A 17,076-nucleotide genomic window follows, 5' to 3' on the forward strand; every position below is an offset into this window, starting at 1 on the left:
ATATTTGTACTTTTATGCCACCACACTGTATTTTTCCAGGTTCCTACCACCACCTTTGACATTGCTGCTGTTTTAACGAAGTCAACTGGCTTAAACTGATCAAAATGAACAGCAGCAGTGGAAAATAAGTGCATTTACTCATGTGCTCAGTCAATTATGAGATACTTTAAGGTTTATGAGAATTTAAATATGCCAATTTATACATACACACATTTCTCTGCTACACTTATTTCACATATCTTTAAACATAACGTTAAAAAGCTTGCATTAGTCACAATGTGAGGGACAATAATGCAAAAAAAATGGCCTCAATGCAATAATAACATCAACAGGAGCAATAGTAGTGCATAATTAGCACTTTTTTTTGCAAACAAAGAACATTTTGTTGAAAAGTCTCACGTGCTTAAGTGGAAATTGGAATTCAGGACTTTGAGTATTTTTAATTTGCAGCACTTTAGCCTCCTCCACCATTAAATCTAACCTAAATAAAAATGTGAAGGGACCAGGGTGGTGAGTGCAGGCGTTCGGGGTGCTCTTTGATTTTTGTGGTCATGTGTTTTGTGCCATCTGATGTTGTGTGTTCCGTAATCCAATCAGAGAGGGAGAGAGTGTAATCCACGTTAATCCCACATCCAGAGAGAAACCGAGGATAGTGTGTAAGAGACACAGAAACAGTGGAAGGACAGCAGTAATCTCTGAAGGCCACGTCACAACAACACTTTAATGGTCCGCCAGCGAGGAAACTCGGCGCTGCTGCTACTGCTGCAGTTTGTCTGCTTTTCTTTTTGCTGTAATTCTGTCTGCCTCTCTGATCTGATCTGATCTCGTCTGACAGCTGCCTGCCTGTATCCTGAACCCTGGTTGTCACGGAGACCTCTCCATAGAGACGCGCTCCCCCAGGTAGGGGAGGGCTTAAAGGGAGGCAGGAGACCCTCACCTGGATGGAGTTAACAGAGAGCATGAAGGGAAGAGTAGAAGCTCAGAGATAAGAGGAACAAGTTGAGTCAAAATCTGCAGAAGGAGCAGTTGGATGAAGTGAAAGCTGCATCTCCAGGTAGGAAGAAACAAACAAAAGGAGTTTTTGTAAGGTTCCCCCGGTGTTGTATTTCTGACCGTTGTCATGTGTGCAGTTGCAGGATGGGCTATGATCTGGAGAGGTTTGTGGGTTATGTGAATGAGGGTCTGCTGTGCTGTGTGTGTCGGGACGTGTTAGAGCGCCCCCTCCAGGCGCCCTGTGAGCACGCCTACTGCAGCGCCTGCATCAGCAGCTGGCTGTTGCACCATCACTCCTGTCCTGAGGACAGACTGCCGCTGGACGTAGGCAGCCTCAAACCGCTGTACAGGTGAGTGTCCATCTTTGCAGCTCTGTTTCTGCTTACCTTGTGAGTTTTTCTGTCACTCTACTCCTGTCAAAATCAGTTTTTAAATGATTTTTTGAAGTAGTTATTTTGCAGATTTTCCCTGTTTTGTTAAATTACAGATTATATCTTGTAAAATCACAGAAAAAAAAATGTGTTTACACCTAAAATGTAGGACAAAACTGTAAATTACACCGACAGTCAGAGTCTGTATTCTTTACAAATCATAATTTGTTCTTTTGCAATGTTTGACATTAAAATTACCCTGTATTATACTCAGTAAACAATATTGTTTTAAAGATTTTTTAAAGAAAAAAAATACATATAATAAGGATTGAAACATGGTAAATAATGATCCAAAATTACAGAATTTTTCAGAGCCAGGACCTGTAAAAACAAATAATCTTTAAACAAACCTTAACCAAATCTAAGCCTGAAATTGTGACGTCACATCAAATCACTGATTTAACACGTCTCTTTTTAAAACTTGCAAAAAATCTGCAGTTCTTGGCACAACTGAGAACCTATTAGTGAGACATGGGACAAAAATAATAAGATTTTTCAGGTAAACTGCAACCAATCATTGATCAAAGAACTTTGACTTTTTTTAAAAAATGATTTCTAATAATATAATTGTGACATATTGCACAGAAGACATTTCTCTCCTTCTAGTCATGGTTGTACTGTTTCCATAGAGATTTACTGCAGTGAAAAATGTGACAGAAGCCCAAAAACAGCTGGAAGTTCAGAGGGTTAAATGAGCTGCCACCACTGTGTTTTGCAGAACTTTTGCATTTTCATTAGAGTACTGAGACACCAGCTGTTCTTGGATGTTTAAGAAACATGTAAGAACTGCTCAGACTTCAGAAAGCTGCTGCTGAAGACTTTCATTTGATTCAAGTCAGGCTTGTAGCTAATTGTGTTGTAACTTTTTATCCTCTTTATTCTCATTATTCATTGTGTTTTTTTTGTGTTTTGTGACCTGCTGTTCGGTCATACAGCAGCTTGGTTCAGCTCCTGTTGTGCTTTATGAATAAATTCCACTTTGACTCATTATAAACTGGCATCCTGTGGGTGTTTTTCTTTTTTGTCTCTGTGTGTTTTCTGGCAGATACATGCGTAACGACCTGAACCGTCTGCAGATCCGCTGTGTGAATGCTGGACAGGGATGTGAGGTGATCTGCTCCCTGGAGAGTCTTCACACGCACGAGGACGAGTGCGAGTTCGCCTTCATATCCTGCTCCAACACCGGTACAGCAGCTCTGCTCATCTCATGTGTGGCTTCATCTCTGTTCTTAGCAGTAATTATAAACTGTAATGCTCGTGGATGTGGACGATGCAGAGGTAATGTGACACCTCTGTGAGCAGCAGGTGTCTCTTTTGTTGTCATGGCTACAACCCAAACCGGTGCACCTATGGGACCGGCAGCACTCGAAGGCCCACGCGGAGTCACTCGGGGTCGACTTTCCATCACTCTTTAATGAGCGATTTAAACGTCTGCTTGTATATAAAAGAATTTGATGCTCTGAAAGTGACTGTTGGCCTGTTGTTGGCAGATGCAGAGTACATATGTTTCCACTGTGGTAGGTGCAGTTACACAGTGTGTGTGCATGCAGTGTGGTTGTCTGCAGTGATAAATACCAAGAACCCCGTCTGACACTAGTGCTGCTGTGATCTTTTTTATTTATTTGGTCAAAAATGAGGCATAATGAGTGCAGCGAGAAGGATGAAAGCATAAAAATATTCAGTTCATTCTACAGTTAGTACTTTCATCGCTATCCTTCTATATTTTTATTGTATGTGGCACCATGCTGCTGATGTTTGATGGTGGCAGTTATACCCACACTAGCATACTGTATACACACTATGTACACAGGAATTCAAGCATAGTTGCAAGATAAATAATAAAATAAATAAATTCAGATTTTAAGTTGCAAACTTTATTTTGATGGTTTAGATTAACATGGTAATTTTGCATCAACTTAATATTGTGTAAACTCTGCATTTAACCCTGTAACGCCAAGTCTGTCATGTTTGACATATGAGTTTTTAAAACCTCTACATTTTTCATGATGTATACAATCAGACAAGTGCAGTGCACAGACAAGCCACCATGAATCGTAATCCATGCACCAAAAATGCCGGATGTAGGAAAAAAAGTTACAAATTCAAACCTATATATGCAAATTGATGTTTAAATTTAAAGTTTAACAAATATGCCAGTTTCAAAAAATAACAATTTTCTGGACATTTATTTTATGGTTCAGGCTTCACAGGGTTAAAACGAAATTGCAACCCGTCTGTAGCAGAAACAGACCTTTATGTTAAGGTGGAAATAGTAGTGTATTCCATTTTTGTTTGCAGTGAAGTTTGACTTTCTCTCTTCTGCTTGTTTGCGTGTCTTGGATCTGTCACCATATCTGACCATCGTTTTCCACTTCTTTGTGTCCAGTTTGGTGTTTTAATCACAGTCATGTCTGCAAACCAAAATCTGTTTGTGCAAAATATTGATCAAAAACTGATGAAACTGACTGCCTGGTGCTTCCCTCTCAGGGTGTCCCGTGCAGGTAGAGAGGCGGGGCTTGGAGGCTCACCTGTCCGAATGCAACTTCCGCAGCAGAGAGTGTCCCAACGGCTGCGGACACACTCTGCTCTCTGTGGACCAATCGCAGCACAACTGTGTGGCCGAGCTGCGAGCGGAGGTGGAGATGCTCAGGTGAGTTTGTCCACTTCTGGCTGCTCAGGTAACTGTTTGCACCGCGGGTCGTAACTGTGAACGCTGACTGCAGGGCGGAGATGCTGTGCAAGGTGGAGGAGGTGAGGCGAGAGATGGAGTCTCGGCTGGACTCCCAGAGGAGGCACATGGTGCAGAAGGAGTCGCAGCTGAAGAGCGAAGTGGAGGAGCTCAAGGTGAAGTATCGGACCTGCAGGAGCCCAATTATTCATACACAGGACTACTTCAGATTTATAGAGATTCTTTGAGTTGGTCAACAGGTTGCTTCTGGTTGGAAATGATACAAACAAGTGACAAAAGACAGTAAAACATTGAGCTGGAGATGTGATAAAATAAACGTTTTTGGGTTTTTTTTTGCAATTTTATGAAAAATATTCATATATATGGTATTTTTGCTCTGTTAAGAAAATGCAGCTTCTATCCTGTTTCGCCTGATCCTGACTATTTCTGACATTTTCTGCTGTGTCAAGGAAGCTTTCAACCTCAAAGAGCTGGAGATTGACATAAAAAGGAGCACAAAAAAACAAAACATAGAACCTGTTAATATTCACGCTTAACATCTCCAACACAATGTGTCGCCGTCTTGTATTACTTGTACTTTGTTCAATTCCAGAAGGAAAAAAATATTAGTCAAATAATTCACTCTAAATCAAAATTTGAAGTGGGTATGAGTAGTCTGGGGCTTGACTGCACTTATATATGTACCAACACATTTCAATGAGGCAGACTAGGTTGTGAAGATGTTAAATGTCACACAGGAAAATACAGTTGTGAACAAAAGTTTCCAGACACTTGTAAAGATCGTTGATAACATGACAGTCTTAAGTTTCCAGCAACTCCCAAGAATTGAGCTATTTGGCCACAATGATCAGAATTATGTGTGGGGGAGAGAAGGTGAGGCCTTTATCCCCAAGAACACCAAACCTACAGTGAAGCATGGAGGTGGCAGTATCATGCTCTGGGGCTGTTTTCAACATTCTTCAGGAAAGCCTAAAATCATCAGCCAGAAGGTTGGCTTTTGGAGGAAGTTGGATATTTCAGCAAGACTATGACCCCAAACACGCATCAAAAATGGTAAAGAAACCGTTAAATCAGGCCAGAATTTAGGTTTTCGACTGGCCTCCCTGAAGTCCTGATTTTTGACAATCTGTGAACCGTGCAGAAGAAACAAGATTGTGTCAGAAAGCCAATAAACTCAGTTAAACTTCACTGAATCTGAAAAGAGGAGGGTCAAAGATACAACCAGAAGCTTGTGGACAGCTACCAAAAGCGGCTAGCTGAGGTAAAAATAGCCAAAGAACATTCAGTCAGGTATCAGAATTGCTGAATGTATATATTTGAGCCAGCAGATTATGTTTCCAGAAGATCTGCGAAAGGACCAAAATGCATGATTGTTTTTTGTGACAAGGATGTGTTTAAATGATCCCATCAGAGAAAACTGAAACTCAAGACTGCCATAATATGTATGGTCATTACAAGTGGACGTAAACTTTAGTTCACGACTGTATCTGCTTGCTTGGTTCGTGTCGGGTGATGTTGTGTCGTCTCTTGCAGGGTCAGCTGTCCCGGGTGATGTGCGACATGCGAGCCCTGCTAGGAGCTGAGCGTCTGAGGAGGCAGGAGCTGGCGGAGGCCGAGCTGGAGAAGAGAGAGCTGCTGGAGCTGCTCAGAGACCTGCAGCCCACCAGGAACCAGCCTCCTGCCGACCAGGCGTCCAGCGACCAGCATCAGGGAGACCTGCAGAGCTGGGAGCTGCACGCCGAGTTGAGCCGACACCAGCAGAGGGAGGCCGCTGCTTTACACGCCTCCAGCCTGTCGCTGCATTCAGCTCAGGCTTCGCATCTGTCTGGTCCTCCTCCATCACCTCAGCTGGGAGAGGCAGCACGAAAGGGAGGCACCAGGAGTCTGACTCTGGACTGCATCAAGAGGAAGAGCCGGGAGGTGACGGTCATCTGAGCAAAGCCTGAGAAAGTTAGCCAAACTGCAATAAATGAGAACTCTAGTTGGACTGCTGGAGTTTAAGAAACTAGACCATTGGCTCTGTGGTTTATTAGTGTCGAGAGTTTCGAATGAAGAAACGATATTTTTTTTCTTTAAATTCAGGTTTTATGTGAAAGTAAACATTTGTTCAGTTTAAGACTCAGGTTCAGCTCACGGTTCATTATTTCATCAAACAGGTCATTGTTTGGATTTTGTGTCCCTCAGGTTTCCATTAAAGTGGTTATTTTCATGACTCCACAGCCTCCAGGATTGTTTCTAGTTTTCTCCTCAGCGATGCTGTCGTTTTTACCCGCAAAATGTTTGCTGAAACATCCCAGAGTTTCCTGTGAGAAGCTGGTATCACCAAAATGTACCTAAAGTAAGTCTTAACTCATGACATGAATTCTAAAATGTGAAAAACACAGAATAAAAAGTGATGGATGGCCTACAGTGCCTATAGAAAGTATTCATACCCTTTGGAAATAGTCCTGTTTTATTGCTTTTATGAACAATTTAATCAATTCAATTTGGCTTTTTTGACAAAAGTTTACCAAAAAAATACTCGTTTCATGTCAAAGTGAAAACAGATTTCCAGCTCCTACATACGTATGTAGCAGACTTAACTGTATTCTTCTTTGCAAAACTGCTCAAGCTGACAAGTCACACAAAATCTGTTTCAATTTTGACATTAAAGAGTCATTTCTGTATATTCTTGTCAAAAAACAGCTAAATGAATTGAGCACGATTTAGTGTTAAAAAGCAGTAACTGTGTTCATGCTTCTACTTGGAGGCCTGAATTTTCAACATAGTCTTTCTAAAGAATTTGCTTTTGATTTTTTATAAGAGGAAACATCTTACTGTTCAACTTAGAAATAATTCAGTTATCGAGAGGCGACACAGTTCAGCATCGTTTGACATTCACGTGATTTTGCACATTCACTTCCATCAGTTCCATATTTGCTTAAAAACACAAGTGTATCTTTATTTACTATCAGCTTTATTCTGATTACAACTCATGATAACAAAACATAAAACATCAACACAGTCTGTACGCCATTGTGACAACATCATACTGCCACGTTTCCATGGAGATAGCGTATGCACGATCCGGATTGGTCCATTTGGCGCCACGAGGGGCCGCAGTCACTGTCCAGGTGGGTCTACCTGGTGAAGGAACGGACGTGTCTGCCCCTCCCACCTCCGCTGCCTCCCCCGCCGCTGAACTTGCTCCCCTGAGACCCCCTTCCTCCTCCTCCACCTCCACCGCCACCTCCCCCGCCGCCTCCCCCAGCACTACCGCCGCCGCCTCCCCCGCTGAGCCACGACAGCCCGGTACCTCCCCGACCCCTCGGGGCACGATCCCGCGGGGCCAGTCGGTAGGTGCCTGGAGAGGAGAAGTCGAAGCATTCTGTTTTTATTCTCAGTGTGTAGGCACTCTGGATGCAAAACCGAGAGAGACGTGCGTGTGCAGGTGTGAGCGTCTTACTCGCTGGCGGCTGTCTGGACGGCAGAGGTCCTCGTGTGAAGTTGCTCTGACCTCCACGGGGTTCGCTGTAGGTTCCTCTGTGGGTGACGGCGGGAACTTGGGCGCTCCACGACGACCCTCGGCCTCCTTCTCTTCGAGTGTAGTTACCTGAGGAAACAAAAAGAGGCAATCTGTCACCCTCTGCTGGCCAACGTAAGACTCTGCTGACGGTTTGACTGAAGCTGAATTTACTGGACCCGCGATCCGAGTGAGGATTAAGTGGTGCATAGAAAATGGATGGATGAATTTACTGGATCTTTTTGGGAGTTTTTGATCACATCTCTCAGTCTTCATTGTCTAAGTGTGAACCTTTACTGTTTCAGTTGGTTCAAGTGTTGGAAACAGAAAAAGTACAATACAACTGAAAGCTTTGAAAACAGCTTTGACTTTTTGTTTTAAACTTCTGCTTCCATGGTTAAGACTGAATTTTCATGCAGTTACACAGTTTTCATGACTACTAAGTATATTCAGTATATGTAAAGTGTTGTATTTTGGCAGCAATTATACAAGATATATATTTTGACCATTTGGTAAAACACTGTATGATGTAAGGCATGTGCCAGCAGACCCTGATCAAGTTAGAAATTCAGACAATAGCTGGTTAAGAGGGCTTTCTGCAACCATGGTTCTTCATGGGTTTGACTAACTTTCCATTTAGGTGCCACTAAAATGCATTTTGGTACAGAATCATACATTTTACATACATTACCTTTTTATTCAGTTCCCATACACATCAGTGAATTCTTAACACACCATCTAAATGTGTGCAAACTGGAATAAAGGAGCAGCTAAACGTTTTGTTCCTTTTCATCAGTACAATCTCGGAGTTAAAGCTATTAAAATGGAGTACTCCTTTGGCAATAATATAAGCAGCTATGAATTTTATGATCATTTCTGACTCCGCACTGCTTTGGTTTGTTGGTGCTGAAGTTTAGGTTACTTGGAGAGACTGTGCTTTTTCAGCATTTCAATTTGGAACATCAATATCCCAAAAGTTTTGGCTTTGGCAGCACTCTTTGCAATAAATGCATGACATTAGTTGTTTTTAATCATATCTCAGTATGTCGTACAGGTTGAGAATTTACTTATTGTAGTAGGTGGTGTGACTGATGTGCTGAAAGAAGGTACCACAGGTTTTTTGAGTTCAGTTTTCTGACGCTACAATTTTTAAAATGCTCTACAAACGCCTCACATGCAGCTGTGCAAGGACAAGCCTCTAGTCTTCCTCAGTTACTGCAGCTCAGAACAGTTTGAGGCCAAATAAAGAGCAGAATAAGGTGTTCTAATGTGAGATTTATCTCAGTTAAAAACAAGTGATTTTATCTACGTGGGCTGCGATCAGAGACTCACAGACAGACCTGCTGAATGTCAAGCACATCAGTCTGAATGATGAAAATGTTGTGTTGTATTTGACAGACTTTTAGTTGCACTCTGGAGCCCTGAATAACATTTTTTTTCCCCCCCATGTACTGCATTACACAACTGTGTTGCAATGTGGACAATAGTTTCTTTCAGCAACACATTTACAATAGGAGGGATTTAAATCTGCACAATGGCAATGTGGGGACATGAAACCACACAAATCGGACTCATAAACAAAAAGAATTCTGTATTAATAGGATCATTTCAGAAAGGATCATGTGTATCTGTGTGGTCGTACCTGACAGGAGGACACCTTTCGGCTGTGGTGGAGTGAAGAAGCGAGTCTGGCTGTGGAAGGTGGCTCGGCCTCTGTTGCCGGTGAACAGTCCTCTGGTGGGGGGTTTGGGGGTGCTCTTCGGGGGGCGTTTGGGGGGCAACAGCCCAAGAGGGGTTGTAATGTCTTTAAACTCCGCCGCCACAAAGTCGTCCACGTGCATGCTGGGAGGACGGGAAGTGTTCTGTTTGCGGAGGCGGAAAATGTCGTGGGGTCGGGAGACGTTCTGTCCAAACCCTCCTCGACCCCCACGGCCGCGAGGAGCCGCCATGATGTGAGCTCTTTTAGCAGGTTCAACGTAGTCGGATTTACCGCTGCAGAGACGAGCACGGGAAGACATTAAGGTAAAGGATAGAAAACTACATTCAACAGCTGTGAAAACTTTCAAAAAGAAACGAGGTTAAGAGCGGCGGTGTACCTCGATGTGATGAAGGTCTCGTGTTTGTGTTTGCCCAGTCGGAAGCCTTTAGGAGCCTTCGTGTGACCGGGAGAGGACGGTTCTGAGAGGAAGGAGCGCTCCAGTTCTGCCTTCAGGTCCAGTTCTGGACAACATTCCTGAGCCAGACCCACCAGGTCCACCTTCACCTGCCACACAGACGAACAAACAGCCAAATACTTAATGTACACAACATTTAGTATTCCCTTTAAAGTCAAAGAAGGAACAAATTAACCTTAACCTTTAGAACTCCAAATATGGCTAGTTTTTGTTCCTGCCACTGTGGGCTCATTTTAAAATCCTACAGCTCTTTGGAAACAGCACAGCCATGGATAGAAGTAAAGAGAACTAAATATGTCTTGTGAAATACATCATAAATTCATAAATGTTAATAAATTGAAGTCAGTACATTCAACATTTTGCCCACAGGCATTACAAACACTGAACACACTACGGATATTTTACTATTTACATTTTTACAACCTTTACAAACTGCATTTTTCACACCACTCTGCACATCATCTCTAGAAACATGTTTCACCATGCTGAATGTATCTCCCAACAACTTGCTCCTCTGTTTACTATTATTAAGCCGTGCTGCATTTGTTTCATTGATCCAGTCCGTTTTATTTTGCTCTCAATCTCATCTCATGTCTGCTCGGTTTTTAGAGGGGCACTGACTTTTTGTTGTTTCTTCACAGGATCTGGTGCAAACTGTTTATTTTTGGTGATTTTTTTTCATACAGAATAGTCATTTTCAAAGTTTTTTTTTGTTTGTTTGGCCTTTGTGCCTTTATTGGATAGTGTAGTCAGAGAGAGACAGGAAAGTAGGGGAGAAGAATGGGAGAAGAATGGGGGGAGGACATGTGGGAAAGGGTCATGAGCGGGATTCGAACTCATGACCTCCACATTGGGACTGTAGCCCTGCACATGGGACGCCAGCTCAACCAGGTGAGCTATAGCGGCACCCACAGAATAGTCATTTTAATGAAAAAAATCACAATTTCAAGCTTAGATGTGGATATTTTCTTCCATTGTACCACACATGATTAGTTGAAAAGCTGTGTAAAAGGTGAAATTCCAGCGATTCTTTCTGTTTTCATAGCGTCTGCCTCTAAAAAATGCCGTAATTTTGTCGATTAGTTAAAGACAGCACACCTTTTAAACCCCTTGGCAGATTTTGGGGTTATAAGGTCAAACCACTTGTAGAAAAGAACAAAAAGTACTTTAACTACATTAGGTGAATGTCAGGAGTGTGGCCAAGTCTGAACATGAGAGTGTCTTTATTCGCTGTGGCTCAGCGTCTCAGTTTTAGACATACCTTAAGTTCGAACCAGGTTTTCCCACAAGTACAGACCATGACACTTGCCTTTGGGCTGTCGCTGTAGCTATATAGTAATTACACTGCAATTGCCTATTATTTGAATTTGTCAGTAAGAGAACAGAATGGGTGAAAATGAGACACTGCAGCACTGAAACGATCATGTGTGAACAAAAGAGCCACTAAAATAAGGTTAATAACTAAATGATGAAGTATTTCGTAAATAGTATTCAGGATAATACTTTTTGCCGTAACTGTGAAGCCCGAACACCTTCTTGAGATTCTTGGAAGTATGTGAAACACTCTTACCATATCGAGATCTGCTTCGATGTCATCAGTTTGGAAGGGCGAGAACCAGAGAGCCTTCAGATGCTCATCCAGAGCTTCTGACAGAATAAACACCGTCCTGCAGATTAAAAAAATACACCAGACAGTAAGTTTTATCTCTCTTGACGGTTTCATTTTAGTTCATCAGGCCTTAGTTCCAATAAAACCCCCCTTTAGACAATAATTTTATCATTTAACTAGTCAATTTTCTCGGCTACAATTGCAGACGAGTAAAAGAATACAAAGAAATCAGAGAAAAGTCCTGATCCCTCTCATTTTATGTCATCCAGATTCCAAACCTGTGGTTAAACTGGGCTCCCAGTGCTTCAGGAGCAGGCAGAGTGGGTTCAGTTTCAGCTGCAGGAGGCGTATCTGTTGCCGTCTCCAACGTCTGCCTCAGAACAATCACATTCTCCAACATGGTTTCCAGTGAATCATCTTCTTTACAGAGCTTCTGGAGACGCACAAGCACAGTAAGTTGAAGTCAACGTCGACCCTTATTTTGTAAAACAACAACACGCTGTACAGGTGTGTATCATTTGTACCGTAATCTGTTTCTCCAAAGCAGGAAGCGGATGCGACTCGGACTCCTCCCACTGCAGCAGAGCTTTCATCTCAGAGCCCGACAGCAGCCGAGGAGGGACGAAGACGGACTCGTCGCCAGAGCCCTGAGCCTCGTCGACACACTGGGTGAAAAGAAAGACTCAGAATCAGCACCGGGTACCATCAGACAAACTGGAACAAGCTTTGGAAGATAAATAATTACTAGAAGGACAAGTAAGAAGAGTAGAAAACACAATGCAGAACGGGTGATTTTGATATATGATCACAGATACATAATCCATAGAAAATAAAGTAAAAATTAAATTGCACATCACCAACAATCCTTTAAGGCAGCCATTTATTCATTTCAAGATATACCCGAATATCTGTCATTTTTATGGAAACAAAACCATTAAACAAATACACAACTCAACCAAGAAGCCATAACTGACTCAGCTGTCACCATCTGTCACATGACAAAACTATTTAGGCTGAACTGCAGGCTGCTTTTACACAAAGTGAAAAGGATAGATGTAAAAAAAAAAAAAAAGCATATCTAGAATATGTAGGACAACAACTATTTTTTAGATGTTAGTAGCGCCTGTGGGCACTTGGACAAATGTACATGTTGATTCTATTTTTTTTCTTCAAATTTTACAAATATTCACTAAAATTCAACTTGTTTGACATTCTAACTGTGTCATTCTAAACTAAAGACATTTCTCTGCTTCTAGTCACGGTAGTGCTGTTTCCACAGAGCTGCAGGACTTTATTTTGCAGTGAAAACTGAGCCCACAAATCAGCTACAAGCAGCTTGGAGTTCAGCGGGTTAAGTATCTGCATTGCTTAAAGCAATTTCCTGTGCCTTACACATCTAAGAGGTTCTTATCAGCTCGTTTTTACGGTTTACTCCGTCTCTGAGGACACTTGTTTGTTTGCTTTAATGTTTCAGGCTCCTTCGGTCTGTAATGATTTACCTCGACATATTCCCAGCGTACTTGTTTTGCTTGTGTAGTTTCACGTCTTCAGGATTTCTTATCAATGACTGTTGCTTTACAGCTTGTCCATTGCAATGATAATGTATCTTTAAAGTGTTTTTGCTGTAAACTGGATTGTCTTATCTGTGTGTTTTATTGTTATTTGTGTTTTTTGTTTTGGGACGTCCTTGAAAATAAGGCACCACCTCACAGTGTCCTGATAAAAAAGTGAACTCACCATTGTTTCTGTGTTGAGAATCTGCCTGAGAAAGTCGAGCAGAGCTGAAAGCAGATCTGCCGAGTCCTTGTTGAAGGAAAACACCAACCGCTTCAACAGCGAGCTCAAACCCGCTCCGTGTTTCTTCAGTGCTCTGAAACACAGATGAAGTGTAAGAAAAGAGCTCAACCTGTAGCACAACTAGAGGAAGCTGGAGAAAAAAGCATTTCCATTTACACTTTGAGGTGGTACAGTCCGTAGTCGTGCTCTGTGAGGAACGTCAGAGTCCTGATGCAGGTGAGGAGGAGCGGTACGCTGCTGTCTGCGTTCCCCAAAACCTCCAACAGGGAATTGCACACTGATGACATCATCTCTCGCCCAGGAAGTGCGTTGGCAAGTTGCTCAGCCTCCGACACACATCCTTCACCGGGCGGCGACACCACCAGAGAAATGTCCTGGTGAAGACAAGAGGTGGATATTTTTATGCAGTTTTTTCTTTTCCCTGGAAGGACGCGTTTTTGTTTTTTGCTTGTTTGTTTTAACATAACCCCCTGAACCCCAGAACCTCCAACTAGGATTAAAGGGCAGGTTTTCCTTTAAAAAAGAGCAAACTTAGATAATACATCATTGCCAGAAACTGCAAAAACGGGGAAAAATTGTCAGATTTCCGACTTTCAAACAGTCCTTGAATGTAGTAATGTCAGATGTGCATTCCTTCAGAAAAACTTAAACTTAACAAATTTAAGCATGGAAAAAAAAAAAAAATCATTCAACATGACATTTTTTCCCCCCAAAAAGTAAACCTTTTGTATAATTCTAATTCTGTTAAAAACTAAAAATTCTGAGCTCTTTAGCACAACCGGGAAGCTGTGACTGACTCGGCTACAATCAACAGTCACATGACAACATTTCTGTCAGTTTTCAAGTGAACTGCAGGTTGTGTTTACATGGAATAGAGATGACACAAGTACGGAAACAAATTAAAATAAAAAAAAAAAACTGAGAGGAAAATAAAACATATTGGATTAATAAAAAATGCAGCAGGGCCTAAATCCTCCATACAGAAGAGTAATTTGTTGAAAGATACATTCAGCATGGTGAAATATATTTCTAGAGCAGATGTACATACATGGTAGTGCAAAAAAAAAAAAACAGCAACGAGTTTATAAAAATTGTAAGAATTTAAGTGGTTAATAACTACATTTAAGTGGTTAGTTACCAAAAAAACCCCACTTTTTGTCCTTTTTTTGGTCATTTTAATGATTTGTGGCAATATAACTGTCATACTGCACAGAGGACACTTGTGGGTTCTCTCTACTAGTCACGGTTGTGCTGTTTCCATAGAGATACTTTAGGACTTTATATTGCAGTGTAAAATGAGCCCATAGTGAGTAAAAATGTGACAGGAGCAAGTAAAAAAAAAAAAAAGACATAAATGTGCATTTCCATTCCTACCTGGTCACACAGTGACTGTAATATCGTCCCCACTAGAACGCTGCATTGCTGCTGCTGTAAGGAGTGATCGGTCGGAGGAACCAACAGAGACAGCAGCAGCGGGAACAGATCGGCCAGCTGCTCGTCCCCAGAAACCGAACCCGACAGCAGGTGCAGCGTTGCGCTCTTACAGGCTCTCTGAGACACCAGAGCGTCCATCAGCGACAGCAGACGCAGGACCTGGCTCCAGCAGACGCCCTTCCCCTCGACCCTGCAGCCAGCACATTACGCACACTTACAACATGGTTCATGGGACAAACACAAACGCTGGTGCTGGTGCATGTTGTTGACTCACGGCTGCAGCTCCTCCAGCAGCAGCTCCAGCAGCGTCTTCATGATGAGCGTGGCGGTGGGCGAAGACAGGTCCGCCAGCTGAACGCACACTCTCCTCAGCATGGCCAGCAGGGGAGGGCAGCTGGTGGCGCAGACGCAGCGCAGCGCCTCGGAAAACACTTTCCACTGCGCCCGGATGTGCATGCTCCACAGCTTCCTGGTGTTTAAGGCCACGGCCACATCTTGGACTGAAATCACCTACAGAGCCACAAAACTCCTAATATTAGTTTGTAAAACAACCAGCGACACAACAATCAAACAATCCGTGGTCGACTATTCAATTTATCTCCAACTATTTTGATCACTGAGTCATTTTAAAGCAGAAAAACTCTAATTCCAGCTTCTTAAATGTGAATTTTTTCTGGGTTCTTTCCTCTTCCTTGAATATCTTTGAGTTGTGGACAAAGCTAGACATTGGGTTTAAGCTTTAGGAAACACTGATAAGAAGTTGTCACCATTTTCTGACATTTCATTCATCAAAAAACTAATCGTTTAAGCAAGCAAATAATAAACAAAGAAAATAATCTGCAATTTTTCCAACTAATTGCTTCAAAAGTAGTCAGGTCAGTATAAACAGTGAAAAATTTTAACACATAATAAGTCAAATCTACTTAATTTTTGCCCCTTTTGGTTTGAAAAATTACCTAAATTACCCTTTAACCACTTAAAGTGTTGCAAAAAACGGGTAAATGCTTAACTTTATATTAGGTTTTTGTGTTATTATAAGCGATAAGAAAAAGTAAGATAATAAACTGCACTGATTGGATGTGTTACAGCAAAATAGTTTATGCATAACATGGATGAGGAACTAAGAAAACTAGTATTTTTTTCTGACATTTTGTAGACCAAACAATTGATTAATTGAGAGAATAACTGTCAGATTAATTAGCAATGAAAAGAACGATTAGTCGCAGCTCGAATAACAAGACATGAGTAATCAGAATGTCAGAGGCAGAGCAGAACAGATGGGCGACCTATAGAAGACAGTGAGTTACCTGAGTGCTTTGCATCGGAAGTGGAAGAGGCAAGAGCTCCGACAGCAGCGTCAGACCAGAAAACAGACCTTCAGGAGCTTTTAGCAGTGAACTCAAAACCTCCTTCAGCATCAGAGACCACGTGTTACTGGCCAGAGTCTCTTCTGTATGAGTCACCTGCAGCCAACACAAACATTTCTCACAAAACTGACACATAAGTGACCACATATTTCCTGCTTAAACCCTCTCACTCAGTCACGCACCTCCTCGTTGACGCCCTGTGTGAAGGTGAGCAGCACATCGACGATGAGCGCCTGCACTCTGGTCTCCTCCCCGTCCAGACGTCCCGACGCAGGAATGGAGCACACGATCATGTGGAGCGTCACCAAAACGTTGGCGACGCGAGTGTCCCTGAACTGGAAGGCCCCGCCGCGGAGCAGCTCGGTCAGCATGGTGCGCAGCAGCCGCAGCGTGCTGATGCACACGCTGAGGATCATGCAGCGCTGCGGCGTCGGGCCCATGTGTCCGTGAACGCGCCATGGCTGCAGTAAGACGCTGCACAGCTTCTGGAGGACACGAACGCAAGTGTCCAGACCCTCCCCGGAGAACAGCTGGACGCCGGCGAGACTCCACTTCAGATCCCTCTGCTGACCTGCAGAACAGAGGACGATAGAGTGACAACTGTGTCCACAAAAGCACAACAGCTGTCTCTTCTTTCACTTGGCTCCTGTCACATTTTTCCTCACTGTTGGCTCATTTTTTACTGCAATATAAAGTTCTGCACTCTGTGGAAACAGAACATGTGTGATTCCATTAGGAAAACGTACAAAATCTAAGGCTAAAATCAGGATTCTCATTAAATTCACTTTATTCTACACATCTCATTAAAAAATTTGTAGAAAATAAATTCGCTGGCTCAGAGCAGATTCTGTGCTCCTTAGTGCAACTGAGAAACCCTGCAGCTAATACACAGAGCAGAAGGGATACAAGTGCAGTCATCCTCAAATGTATTCATCCCCTTCCATTAAAGAAAAGGCAAAATTCACTATAGTCACTCAAATAACTAGAAACTGAAAAAAGTAATAATAAATAAAAACGTGTCAAATTATAATTTAGTGAAATAAAACATTGCTTTAGAATTGTGGTTGAAAAGAATAATCA

At 42.4% G+C, this 17,076-nt stretch overlaps 2 protein-coding genes across 3 annotated transcripts in view; one reads left to right on the forward strand and one right to left on the reverse strand.

Annotated features, from left to right (window-relative positions):
- The first annotated feature begins 1,137 nt into the window (after positions 1-1,137).
- On the forward strand, positions 1,138-6,126 carry rnf41l (ring finger protein 41, like). Its single transcript, XM_008303018.1, has 5 exons — positions 1,138-1,343; positions 2,470-2,609; positions 3,912-4,074; positions 4,148-4,268; positions 5,647-6,126. The coding sequence occupies exons 1-5, from the start codon at positions 1,138-1,140 to the stop codon at positions 6,046-6,048; spliced, it is 1,032 nt and encodes a 343-aa protein (XP_008301240.1). The 3' UTR covers positions 6,049-6,126.
- Positions 6,127-7,028: 902 nt separating this feature from the next.
- The window catches only part of virma (vir like m6A methyltransferase associated), a 27,178-nt gene continuing 17,130 nt past the window's right edge, over positions 7,029-17,076 (reverse strand). The window contains exons 15-27 of one of the 2 annotated variants that reach the window (XM_008303020.1): positions 16,179-16,567; positions 15,937-16,092; positions 14,904-15,139; positions 14,570-14,819; positions 13,352-13,569; positions 13,136-13,268; positions 11,923-12,063; positions 11,677-11,831; positions 11,360-11,456; positions 9,712-9,878; positions 9,258-9,607; positions 7,559-7,705; positions 7,029-7,456 (exon numbers count right to left, since the gene is read on the reverse strand). In XM_008303020.1, the coding sequence (XP_008301242.1) occupies positions 7,233-7,456; positions 7,559-7,705; positions 9,258-9,607; positions 9,712-9,878; positions 11,360-11,456; positions 11,677-11,831; positions 11,923-12,063; positions 13,136-13,268; positions 13,352-13,569; positions 14,570-14,819; positions 14,904-15,139; positions 15,937-16,092; positions 16,179-16,567 (2,663 nt within the window). In that variant the 3' untranslated portion in view covers positions 7,029-7,232. Of the gene's footprint in view, positions 7,706-9,257; positions 9,608-9,711; positions 9,879-11,359; positions 11,457-11,676; positions 11,832-11,922; positions 12,064-13,135; positions 13,269-13,351; positions 13,570-14,569; positions 14,820-14,903; positions 15,140-15,936; positions 16,093-16,178; positions 16,568-17,076 lie in introns of both variants that reach the window. The other variant, XM_008303019.1, reaches the window with a different exon arrangement.

This window comes from Stegastes partitus, unplaced genomic scaffold, assembly GCF_000690725.1.
Source record: "Stegastes partitus isolate 25-593 unplaced genomic scaffold, Stegastes_partitus-1.0.2 Scaffold1920, whole genome shotgun sequence".
Lineage (NCBI taxonomy): Eukaryota > Metazoa > Chordata > Actinopteri > Pomacentridae > Stegastes > Stegastes partitus.